This window comes from Cygnus atratus, chromosome 2, assembly GCF_013377495.2.
Source record: "Cygnus atratus isolate AKBS03 ecotype Queensland, Australia chromosome 2, CAtr_DNAZoo_HiC_assembly, whole genome shotgun sequence".
Lineage (NCBI taxonomy): Eukaryota > Metazoa > Chordata > Aves > Anseriformes > Anatidae > Cygnus > Cygnus atratus.
In genome coordinates, this window is record NC_066363.1 from 22,327,170 (window position 1) to 22,339,839 (window position 12,670).

General features: G+C 38.5%; 1 protein-coding gene across 4 annotated transcripts in view; it reads left to right on the forward strand.

Annotated features, from left to right (window-relative positions):
* ITGA8 (integrin subunit alpha 8) overlaps positions 1–12,670 on the forward strand; it is a 111,663-nt gene that overhangs the window by 23,441 nt on the left and 75,552 nt on the right. For all 4 annotated transcript variants that reach the window (XM_035545241.2, XM_035545242.2, XM_035545243.2 and 1 more), the window contains exons 12-13: positions 5,016–5,221; positions 7,375–7,566. In XM_035545241.2, coding sequence (XP_035401134.1) covers positions 5,016–5,221; positions 7,375–7,566 — 398 coding nt within the window. The remainder of the gene's footprint in view (positions 1–5,015; positions 5,222–7,374; positions 7,567–12,670) is intronic.

A 12,670-nucleotide genomic window follows, 5' to 3' on the forward strand; every position in this document is an offset into this window, starting at 1 on the left:
CAGCATGGCAGAGTGGGAATGTCTAAAGTCTTAGGAAACAAATCCAAGTAGAGGTACAGTGAATAAAAAGTGCACACTGCTGTTGGGAAGAGATAGATGCAAGGCAAAAGTTCATTCTTCTATTCTTAAAAGCAGGTAAGTCTTTTCACAAGTAGACTGTTCAGAACCTCACTTCTCAGTTTTTAGAGCTTTTCAGTATCATTGGTTCCTCTTTGCAGTGCCTGCTGGCTGGTCATCCTTTTTCATCATCTAGAGGTCCAAAAAGTGTCAGTGACCCATACTTGTTATGACAGCCATTGTGCTTGTCTGAGGGAGAATGCTGCTTCTTAACTGCCAGGGTTATGCTTAATGACACTGACCCCATTCAACAAAATGCTTGCTAACTTTGATCTTATGTAAAATCTGATTAAATGCTTTAGAAAATCAGGACTTTAGTAAGCGAATATTGATACTAGCTTTTTAGAAAGGAGTTAAAGATTAGTGAGGCTCAGAACCTGGTAAGCCTGCATGAAGGTGAGCCAGAATTATATTTAGAGCTGTTCATACTCTTTCCTCTTGCAACATCTCAGCTTTTTCTACGCTATGTTCTTGTCATTATTTCTTATTAGTGGTGTAAACATAGTGCATTAAATACTTTCTCTGGGCTAAATCATTACTTCCCATCAGGAACTAGTGAACCCTTAAAGTTAGGGATATAAGAAATGAGAAGAGGAACAAGGTAATCAAATGTTACTGTAGTTCCAAAACTAAAATGGGGTGAATAAAGGCTTCAGCAGTTCCTGTGATACCTTTATACTAGTCAAGTCGCTCCAAGGTTCTGAGGTCAGATTTTGTGACAATACTTTAGCTTTCTAAAACTCCTATTTTTTCTGATACACTGAGTCAGGATTAGTTTAGTGTTACTGTAAGGCTTTACTAACATGAAAGGATGGAGAAATATTGATCTTAGTTACAATAGGCACTCATTAGACTTTCAGGGAACTTATTAGTTAACTTCTCATTGAACCAAACTATTTCGTAGACAGGTTATTTCCTGTGAATCATAGGTTACTTGGCAGGTCTCATATTTTCTGTGTACCTCTAAGACCACAGTTTATGTCAATAATATAATCAAAATGCTGTTGAGGCCTGTGTGGTCTCCCAGTCTATATCTTAAAAGAAATCTAATGACTTTCTCTGAGATCCAAACATCCCACAGAAAACAAAACACAAAAAGCTCTACTTGATAAACATGTCTGATTATATATAGTCCGTCATTGCTGGTTTGCACATATAGTCAATGGAAATATTTATCTGAAAGGAAAAGTAAAACTGGAGGGAAAGAAAATAAAAGCAAAAGGGAAATGTCCACTTCAAATTCATTTTTTTTTTATGCAGCTAAAGACAAAGGAGGTAATGATGGACTTACAAGTAGCAGAAAGCTGATTAAGTCATATGCTGAAAATATTAATAAATATGATGAATTGCTCTAATAAGGCTGAAGATGTGGCTCTAAGGCTTATCCTAGGAAAACAGCTCTGTAGGCAGAACAGGGAAATTGAGGGTATTGTTTCAACTACCCTTTAGTTGCCCGCTGCTAGTAATCAGAAATCTTCAGTGAAACTTAACAAATCAAGCTGTGCCATCAACTTACAGGCTGAATTCCTAGTGAAGAGAAAAAGAGAGAACACTTTCAATTTAGAGTAAAACAGTTCAATAAAAAATGTGGAATAAATTGTTTACTGGTCTTTTATTTGGCCTCTATCAAAGCTTCCCATAGTTATACTTTGACCTCTTGACACTTCCCATACTCCTGCTTTTTATTACAGGGCAGGATAGAAAGCAACCCCATCCAGTCTCAGCAGGTGGTCAGCTTGTGCTTTTAGGGAAGCAATATCAGCCAGTAACATTTCTGTGCTGGAACAAACATAAATATATTGATCCATGTTAACTGCACCACCATAGTGCAGTGACAAAATAAATCTAATGGTGCAGTTCAAAATGCTGCACAGTGAACTGCCCTTTTTGATTTAATATTGCTGTTAAGGGACATTTGCTTTGTTTTTGTTGCCTTTTAAAAGACAGGACATCAGCCTGAATTTGGCTCACAACTCCACTTCTGTAAATATAAACTCCTACAACTAAAAGCCAATTGAAATGTCCTCCTTCACCAATAAAAATAAATAATTCCAATCACATGGTGCTTACAACCAAACAAGTGACTCATCTTGAGTGCTACGTATATTTAGAACCTGTAAAGGTCCTAAAACACTGACTGTAAAGCATGGTGAGCAATAATTGATTTCTTATTACCTGCTTGGTAAGAAACTGGAATAAGAAAATGAGGATAACAGAAAGCAAGGTAGCTGAAGAATCCTCTCTGTCTATTGTATGTTGCTATGACAATGGAAAAAAAAAAAAAAAAAAGAAAAGTCCCTCTTATAGAGGACTTGCTGAAGCAGCTTATCTTGACCTGAGCTTGGGCACTAAGAAAGAAGAGGGAAAAGCAAGAGGGTGAGGGCTGGAAGTTTGGTATGGGTGGGACATGCCAAGACCTGGAGGGAAGGCCAACTCGGTGCTCTGGGAGCTCCAGGTAGCTCTGCTACCCACAACAAGTTTAGAGGTAGGTCTGTCTAATTTAGATGAGTGCCTTCCTCCCGCCTTTACCTCTTAGCCATCTTAGCTGCTGGGTTCTGGTCCTGCTCCCTGGACTATTCATGCTTTTTATACAGCCATTGCCATTTCTTTTAAGAATGTAAAAAAAATAAATCCTAGAAAAATAACCCAGGACTTTGTTCTGAGATGCAATAATCCCTACATGACAGAATCTAGCTCCTGTCTGTTTGCTTTCCATCTCATCTGATGACTCTTGTATTCTGCGTTGGGCTTCTGCTTAGGGGATTTTTGGCCATGGTGGACAGTGGACAGTCTGCCTCTCTCTCCATTTTAGGCGCTTGGAATATTACTGTATGGCCCACAGTTTCAAAGGTATCTACTTATTTTACATTGATGTCACTGGGAGCTTACTGGCTCTGAATCTTTTGGTTCCCTACCACTTCTAAAATATCTTCCCTTAGCCTTACAATCCCTCATTTGTAAAATTTTAATTGGGGCCAGGCTCATCTTTTACCTCATGGTTTACACAGCGCATAACACCATGGAGTCACTTTATCAGTGGGAACATGTGGACTGCAATGTAATAAAATTATAGATGATAATGCTACTGTGCAATGCTTTCAGTACATGGCATACATAAAAAAAAAAAAAAGATTAATGATCTGTTTCTGTTGTAACTGTTGTTTTGTGACAACAGCTTCAGCTGACATTCTGTCCAAGCCACTAACAACTTCCATTAGCAGAGAACTTTTGATGTTTAGTGTGGAAGGAAAACCCCACCTTTGCTGTTAAGTCAGCTTCTGCTTCCTTCCTTTTTTAGTTATCCATTCAATGGGGTAATATCTGACATATAAAAAAGAACTGTACAAAAGTGACCTAACATTTTGAATTACAGTTTCCTTTATGGAAACATCTATAAAACTTAATAGAAAAATAACATTTTGAGTAAGTGCTTTGTCACAATTTATAGAATGCATAAGTTCTACAATATGATTAAAAGGCATTTAAATGGGATATTCTCTATTAAATTCTGTGGCACACATCTTAGAACAATAGTGTATATCTGTGGTAGAGTAGTAGCTAAGTTACTCCTAAAACATGTTTTTGTGTTGTTGTTGTTGTTGTTGTTTTCTATCAGGATGAGGAAAAACAATGTAGTGCATTTTTTGCTAATTGGTTTGCTAATGAATAAAACCTCTGTGAAAACATCACTATTCAGAATATGGTGAATTGAGTATATAAAATTTTCTGTGATTTTCACAAAGTTGGAACAAAGTTTCATGTTAGAGCTAGAGAATATGTTTTCTAAATGTAAAATGCTAGGATTAAGTAGTGGTATTTCTTTGCAAAAACAGAGTTCCTCAATATGGATGACCAGTGCCACTGAATATAATGATAATTTTCCTGTTAGTTTACAGGGGCCCGAACAACCTTCAGAAATTCATCTGGTACCATTGTTTCATATTTCAGAATGATCTATTAAGAACATTTCCTCTTGTTAGATGTCTATCAATCTTGCCTGATTTTATTCTTTACTGTCCAGTAAAGTGTCTTTTTTTTCTTGCCAAATAAACAAACGTTGGTAAGATGCAACATATCTTTTGATTGGTCTGTCATCTTTTACTGATCCTTCTTGGAGTAGCAAAACGTACAGATTAACTTTTCCCTCTAAGCCTCATATTACTGTGACTTTTTGATATCTTTTCTCCTTAATACTTAATGCAGTAAAATAACAGCAAATAACATGAGCACTGCAGCTACTCTAATATTCAACAGAAGAGTTTTCAGAAATGAAGCTTTGGCTTTGTCTCCCAGCTTACGTTTGAATTAGTGATGAGGAATTCTTATGGTTTGATTTTCTGCCTGTGTTTCACATGTATTACTTCAAAAATATCCTGGCAAGTGGCAATTTTTGGTCTGTTGTTCACTTACTGCTGTATAACGTTAAAAAATAAATCTACAGTTGATACTAAACTTTGTCTTTCACTAGCACCATTAGCAGGATAGATCTACTGAATTTGTTCTGCTAACACAGAACACCTCTGAGTTAAATTCCTGACTTCTGAATCATAAACTGCAAAGTATAGCATTTCAGTGTCTATTGTGGGCATGAACCAAAGTACAATAAATTCTATTTAAACCTGAGTAGAAAATTTTTTGCTGTGAGGTTGATTGAACACTGGAACAGGTTGCCCAGAGAGGTTATGGAGTCTCCATCCTTGGAGATACTAAACACTAGAGTGGGCACAGCCCTGGGTAGCCTTCTCTAGTTGACCATGCTTTCACCAAGTGGTTGCACTAGAAGAACTCCAGAAATGCCTTCCTACCTCAGTTAGTTTGCTTCATGTTTAACAAACGCACAAACTTTGTTGGTTTTGCTCAATCTCTCAGTGACACTGATCTTTGTTTGACTCTTCCAGTTTAGATGATATCTTAGTTGGGGCCCCTCTCTTTATGGAACGAGAATTTGAGAGCAAGCCTAAAGAAGTTGGGCAAGTTTATCTGTACATGCAAGAAAGTGCTTTCCTCTTCCAAGACGCGCAAATTCTGACCAGCACAGAAGTGTTCGGTAGATTTGGCAGTGCAATCACACACCTTGGAGATCTCAATCAGGATGGATATAACGGTAATTTTTATATAATGTAGTAATATATATATGTGTGTGTATAACATTGATATTAAAAATGGCTAAGCAGTGAAGATGAAGTGTCTGTGCAGTGCCTGAAAAAGGCATTTTACCATGTAATTGCTTTTGAAAGTTGTGAGGATTTACACTAACCCTAATGAAACTGGTACTGAGGGCCAAACCATAAAAAGCTTACTTTTAGGACAGTCTTATTCACTACAGTGCTATTTTTTACTAAATGCTAACATGTTCATTTGAATCAAAATATTATCCATTGTTTTATAAATATAATTAGATTTAAATACTTAGTTAAGATGTTGAATTTGTTTAAAAGCAGAGTTCTCTTTCTCTCTTCAAATGCTTGGATGAATTGAACAAGGCTTAGTAAATGGAGCAGGAGTATCTTGCCCACAATGAAAGAAGAGGACAAGTACAGACATACTGTTTTGGAATCAGACTTCCACTGGTACTTAGGCACTGGAAGAAACAGTTTCATGGTGGGATCTTTTCCAGATACCAACAGCACACAACTAAATAGCAAAACATTCACCAAGTAAACTGGGAGCCAAAGTTCTGGAAAATAGTCCAAGTAAACTAACTTGCTTGATTGTATGAGATATCTTGGATGCTTTGAGCACCTAGAGTTAGGCGCCTACTCACGGTCAGTAACATTCTTATCTTACCTACATGCATTTTCTTACGTCCTGTTGCCAGAATGCTAGGGGCCTGCAAGGAGGCATCTCTGCATCTAAAGCTCCAAGGGGTTTTTACTGGTGGAGTTATTTTGAACAGTAGCCTTAAAGATACTTCGGCCAGTAAACTAAAAACAAAGGACTTAGCTCCTCCTTTTGCACAGTGCTCTAACCACTAGACTGTAGGGCAGTATGGCGAATGTGTGTCTCCTGTGCAAGGGATAAGTCATCTCTGGATCCATAGGATTTTACTGGAGTTCAGGGTGCAGAAAACTTGAATCCCTTCTTGCAGGAAGAAGTCACTGGGTTGTGGTTGGTGAGAATACCCTCATTGGGTTTTCTGGGAATCCCATTTCCCTGGAAGCCCCAGCTGGGCTGAACCCCATGGTGAAGACTTTCTCTTTCCTACCTGTGAGCAGTAGCAGATGCCTTCAGCTTCTCTGGGCAGGGAAGGTTGGTCTCCCTCACATTCTGGTAGGGAAGGGAAGGCATATTCCTGCTTGTATTTCTTGCTGTGTAAAGAATGCTAAGAAGGATCTAGAGCCAAGGTATTCTGCTTCATAATTGAAGATGTGAGTCACAGAGCTTTGCTGTACTCGTGCCTTCAGAGGAAAGGTAGGAATTCCAGGTGCAAAAGACAAGTTTAATAAAGGAGTCTAGTGTGAGCTCCTTGATGAGATCCTAAAAATTAGAGCTATAGATAGTGTTTCCTGTTGGCTAGCTCAGCTAGTGCAGGTGCTGAATCTCAGTCTTTGATTCTCTCCACTTCAATCATGATTCTCTCCACTTCCTATGTGTTAGAACTGTGAAGAGCTTTGTGAGTTCCACTTCTTGGATATGACACCTCATTTTTTAAGGATTGCAGTGCTCAGCTGCGTAATGTGCAAGGCCTCCTATTTCCTCCTCCTCCATTTCTCAATAACATGTTGGCTTGGTATAGATAAAACCTTACATTCCATTGTTCTCTTTTGCATACTAACTCACCGGATGTTTGAGAGGGGTGGGGTTTTTGCCTGTGTTAAACATTTAATCAGGAATAATAAAATTAATTTTCTATAACAGCTATTCCTTATTAATTACGTGATAGAAGAAATCAGGGAAAAATTTTGTCTGACTAAAAATGAAGTAGATTCAGGCATTCATTAAGTCTCAGTTTATTAAAGCTTATTAAATGTCCTGGAAATACAGTAGAGCAATACAGTGTGGATTGGCAATTTAGTATAATGTAATAACACCTTCATAGGATGAGTTTGTAAGCTTTTGTCATAAAAGTTTGACACATAAGACATTGCGAACATTTTTGAGTATTTGCCCTGAAATTAGAATTCATAGAGAAGTACAGAATGTCATACTTCTTGCATGTACATAGCAGAAACCGTTTATGTCTGTTTTCCTGCAGTGACTTAATTCTTGCTTTATTTTAACTGTGCCCATTCTTTTTATTGTTTTATTGTGCTGCAGACATTGCTATTGGTGCACCATTTGCAGGTGAAGACCGAAGAGGGAAAGTGTTCATTTACAATGGATATAGTAATGGGTTAAATACTAACCCTTCCCAGGTTCTCAATGGAGCCTGGGCCTCACAGTCCATGCCTTCGGGATTTGGCTTCACTCTGAGAGGAGACTCGGATGTAGACAAGAATGATTACCCAGGTAAGATTTTTCCATTAGAAAGGGAATTTCATACTTCCATCCCCTGGAAAATGCATCATGCCTAAACTGCTCCTTTTGGAAGGCAGAGGTCAAATTAACGAATAGACATATTTTCGGATAGTTCTAGCTTGCTTTCCTGAGAGTTAAAATCAGACAAAACAAATACTCCCTTTCCTGTCAAAAGACATGATCAGAAAGTCAAGAAAGGGCTTAAACAGTTACATTAACATAAAACATGTGAAGTTTACAATACAAGCTTAACCCTTTCCCCCCACTGAGTGCTCTCAGCTTATTGAACTTGTAAGGTTTCCTTCACTCTGGCATTCTTTCTTAATTAAAAACATGTTGTGTTGTAGAAGAGATTGACTTGGTAGTGTTGCTAAGTTGGTTTTTGCTGTCCAAAGAGATGATGGGCTGTATTTGGGTTCTTAATAGCTTTGTTCTCATTACGAAAAAACAGAGAGAATGCAAAGACATTGCTTAAAGACAGATATTTAATTTGGGCCTTTCCATGTTTTTTTTTGTTTTCATTCTGCTATGTCACCTCTTCCTTTTCAGGTTAGCTTTGATTCTTTCTTATTAGTTTACCTGATGTGCATTCAGATTTGTCAAGTTGGTAACATCAATTTTTTGATGAGTTTTGCTGGGGAGGAGGTGTTTGTTTTTTAAAAGAGGAATATTCCTAGCATCATAAGTAGTCTGAATGTTGAAGATATCTTACATGTGTCTGTGTTTACTCTCTCTCTTCTGAAAACAAATCTGTTTCTTTTCATTATAATTCAGAAGCTTAGCAATAGTGTGCAATAAAACATCATATTTTTTTATTGTGAAAGGTTCATCCGCAGTAGGATGCTAAGTCTTTGTTTTCTAACTCACTCTGAAATCTCTCGTTAGCCTGGATTGTTTCTTTAAAGTTGTGTTCTTTAGAAAGGGAAAACTTTGATTTTCAAATGGACAAAAGTGTGATCTCTTTTGATTTTGTGATGAATTGTAAAAACCTTAGAAGAGTTTTGATTTTGTTTTTCTCAGATGAGGAAGAAAGTTTCTGGGAAGGGGTGTTTATGATAGAAATTACAGTCTTGCCAAACAGAAAAGCTGACTGCAGAGTAATAAAATGAGGCTATCACTTTAAGTGAGAGAAACTTTAGCATTTAAGAAGAGAAAGGACTTTAAACAGTGTTCTGACTTTTTGTTTGCATATTGTCTGTGGTGCTATTAATAGTTTTTTGTTGTCCATGACTAACGAGGTTGTTTTGGACAAGGGAGCTCTTTATTAAAGTTTCAGCATTTAAACATTTTCTAAAGCACACACAAGGCCCCCCAGCAAAACCAAAGAAAACAGGATATTGCATTCCTGACATTTCTAAGATTGGAAAGATAGAGAGAGGGAAAGGAAGGATTCTTTCAGGTCTTCTTTGAGCCACACTGGGAAGCAAGAGTAGAAGTCTGCCTACTGTACAAACCACTTTTTGTGGAGCATCTTTTAAGCTAATTAATGAAAAGTTTGGATGATGGGACTCGATCTTTCTAAACGTGCATTGAGGAGCTTCCGTAGTCAGTTCACCTGTGAGATTTACTGGATTTATCCTGCCTGTCATTGTTGGCTCTGCTATACATCCTACTTGAAGAATTTCCCATTGTGATATCAGCATACCATGTGTTAGATGGTTTGGTTTTATTACATGAATTATTTATTTTAGAAATACAAAACAAACCTACATTTATTGTAATTAGCTTTTTCCTCCATCCCCTCATTGAATATCTGGAGCAGTTCAGAGCACTGGTGAGAATCTGCCAGAAAATGACATAAGTGAAAAAACAAACACCTTACTATTAGTTGCCTACCTCTTCCTTAAGTCACAGACTTGAAGCACCAAAACTGGGCTGTAAAAATAGCACAACCATGGCACAGTATTAGCACAAGAATAGAATCCCTTCCTGTGGGTAAAAGAAAGAAAGGAAATAATATGGGGAAATGCAGGTCTAGGACAAACACACTGGGCAATGAAACAAGTAATCCTTCTTGTGTCAAAGAGCTTTTCTTTTCCACCTTCTGACGGAAATCCCGAAGGGCTGCCCTTGAATGAAGAGGAAAGAAGAGACAGAACTTCGAAAGAATATGAAGGCAGTTTTATTTTAGATGTCAACTGAGAGGCAGGGCATTTGCTGACTATGGAAGGACTTGTAATTCAGTGCTTCCCAAACTATGGGTCATCCCTGTGATTCAAAGAGGGTTGAATAAAATCAGGAAAGGATCTCAACATTTTTTAATGACTATATTGCAAAATCAACCATTGTACAGAAAGAAAAGGTTAATAAAATCAGGTTATATTGACTCATCACTCTCAGAAGTTCAGTTCCCTGGAGATGGGGAAATAAGAGCCAGCTGTAATGTCTGGCTGCAGGTATAAACACGTATTGCCACAGTCTAAGGTGAGAGTCTCCCAGCAATTATCTCTTCTATGGTCAAAGAGTGGTGTGAAGATAAATAAACTCAAAAAGGGATCATGCTTTCAAGAAGTTCAGAACTTCAGACACTAGTTTGTGAGGGCTCATTTAATTTAAGCTGTGCTGATACAGTTTTTTCAAGCCCTTGTGCCTAACTTTGTTTGTGATGCAGGCATATCCCTGGCTAGGAAATGAGAGGCTGAGAGATAGGTGAATATCTGACAATTCATTTTTAATGCACTGTGTAGCATTTTTAGAGCTTTTAGAGTTTCAGTGCTTCATCTTTAAATCAGACAACAGATTAATATTCTTGGAGCAGCACAGTGGATTCACAGACTTGGAGGCCAGAAGAGACCACTTGCTTGCTCGGCTTCCTCTCACAGATCACTGAGCTTCATCCTGGACTCTCCCAGGAGCCAGTGCACTTAAAGACTGAGTTAAAAGTTGGGGAATACAGTTTCTGAAAATTGAGGATGAATCACAGTCTTTTTTTTTCTCCTATTTTTTAGTATTTTTTTAGTAGGGTCAGCATACAGACAGGGCTGCTTTTCCTTCTCATTAACGGTCCTCTCGGTGTAATGACCATCTGTCTTCAGCTGCCCTGGCATAGATATTAGTGCTGTAAAAGTAACAGACCTCTTCTCTGAGCATTGTGAAAATACAGGGATTTTTTTAACCTTTCAACAGGGAAGATTTAGTTTTTGTTATTAAGCACAACCCTAGGTTTACATCTCCACAGACTTCCAGAGCAGGACTTCTGTAAATCATGTCAAGTTCACAGACACTCCAGATACTGTGTGCCCAGAACTACTCCTTTATCTATATAGCTGGGGGTGATAATATGCTAGCCTCTGCTTTGCAAGCCCAAAAGCAGTGGGAAACTTTCAGCCCTGGGAAGCACCAGGGGTAAAACCCTGTGCTGCTGACAGGTGTGTCTCTTGAAGGACGTGCAGCTGCCCCCTCTGCTCCTTTTTTTGTAGTCGTATGAGAGTTAGGCAAACTTTATAGTTTAATACAGTCTAAATTTGACCAAATTTTATGGTCAGTAAGGCTATAAGGAAGCAGTAAGAAGGCGGCAAATCAAGCATGTCAGTCAGATAGAAAGTACCAAGCCAGCTCTGTCTGTGATGTGACTTTTCAGAGGGACAAACAGAAAGTGCAGCTTTCCAGTCTTCTCTAACCACAGCACTGAAAATATCAGTGAGAGAGATACTGAGACATGCCCAGTATCTCTCCAGTATACCATCCATTCCCAGTATTTGAAAGAAAATACCAATCTGTCCTCTTAAGCTACATCTACACTAGTAAATTAAATATGCTTGTGGTTGTTCTTTGTTTCCGAGCTGTCGCTGAACTGTCAATGTCCGTACCATTAAACTCACTTTCCTTCCAAAACAGGTTCACTGTATGCCTTTTGAGCATGTTGCCTGCTCTATACTAACTCCTAATCATCTTCTGGAGATGCAAGCCAACTGCTTCACTGTCATTCTAATGGTACCAACATAGACATGGAGGTACAGCACTGACACGTTCCCTGACACTAATTTACTAATACTGACCTAGTTGTAACATCCTTCAGCAGATGGATGAACTTCACGGGTTTTTGGCAACCTGTGTTCTAGGAGGTCATATTTTGAAGAAGAGGATCCAATCTCACTTGCGCTGCTATGTATCAACTATTGACTTAACACGGTTAATCTGAATTAACAATGGTGTAAAGAAATAAAGATTAAAGCAAGAATATGGGGAGGAGTGAATGGAGTGCAGAAGTGTGAAAGATGGGCTTTTTCATCAGCATATATCAAAATACAGTGGCAGTTTGAAAGAAATACGTGCAAGATTCTGTGCCACATTTTCCAGTGCTGGTGTTAGGGCATGGCACAGCAGCGCTAGGCTTTATCTGAGGGTGTACTGGTGAGGCTTATAATACATTTTATATAGCCATGGGATTCTCTGTAGCAGTACCTCTTCAAGGTTTGCCCAGGATCTTTTGCAGTCCCTGTCTCTGCACGCCTTTCCCGACTGCCTATGCTAGAACATCTGAACAGTCTAATGATAATGTTCAACACAGTTACTGCTCCCCTCCCAGTTAAATCTGGAGGTTTTAGGGCCCCTTTGCTCCATCCTGAGCTTTATTTGTGTCACAAGGCCTGGAGCAAGGAATGAGGTCTCAGCTTAGGCTTGCATTTTGAATTGTAGTTTATTTTATTTATCATTTTATCTATTTTTTTCTAATAGCATAGTTAGAAATTGCAACTAGTTAGAAAAAATAAACTTGTTTCTTTTTGCTTCTGGGAATCAGTTCAAAGCTGGTCCCAACTGAGTGCTTGAAGTCTGTGATTATCTAGGTGATGGTGCTGCACTTCCAGCTGGTTCATCTATCTGTGCAGGGCTCAGGCATTTGGAGGCTGTGAGGTTTCCACCCTCACATTTGAGCATATGCTCAGTCACTTGTTGGCTGATTATAGCTGAGCAAATAGTTTATAATGAGAAACTTACTCAACTCATTAAGCTTGCTTTCTTCTTGTGGCATATCCTCCGGCAGACTGTGGTTTGTTCAAATGTTTTTGTGAGCCAGGATTGTTTAACCAGTTTCTTTTAACAGTGTGGGTGGATTCTGAGCAGTTCTCTGGATGAATTCACTATTCAAAGGCTG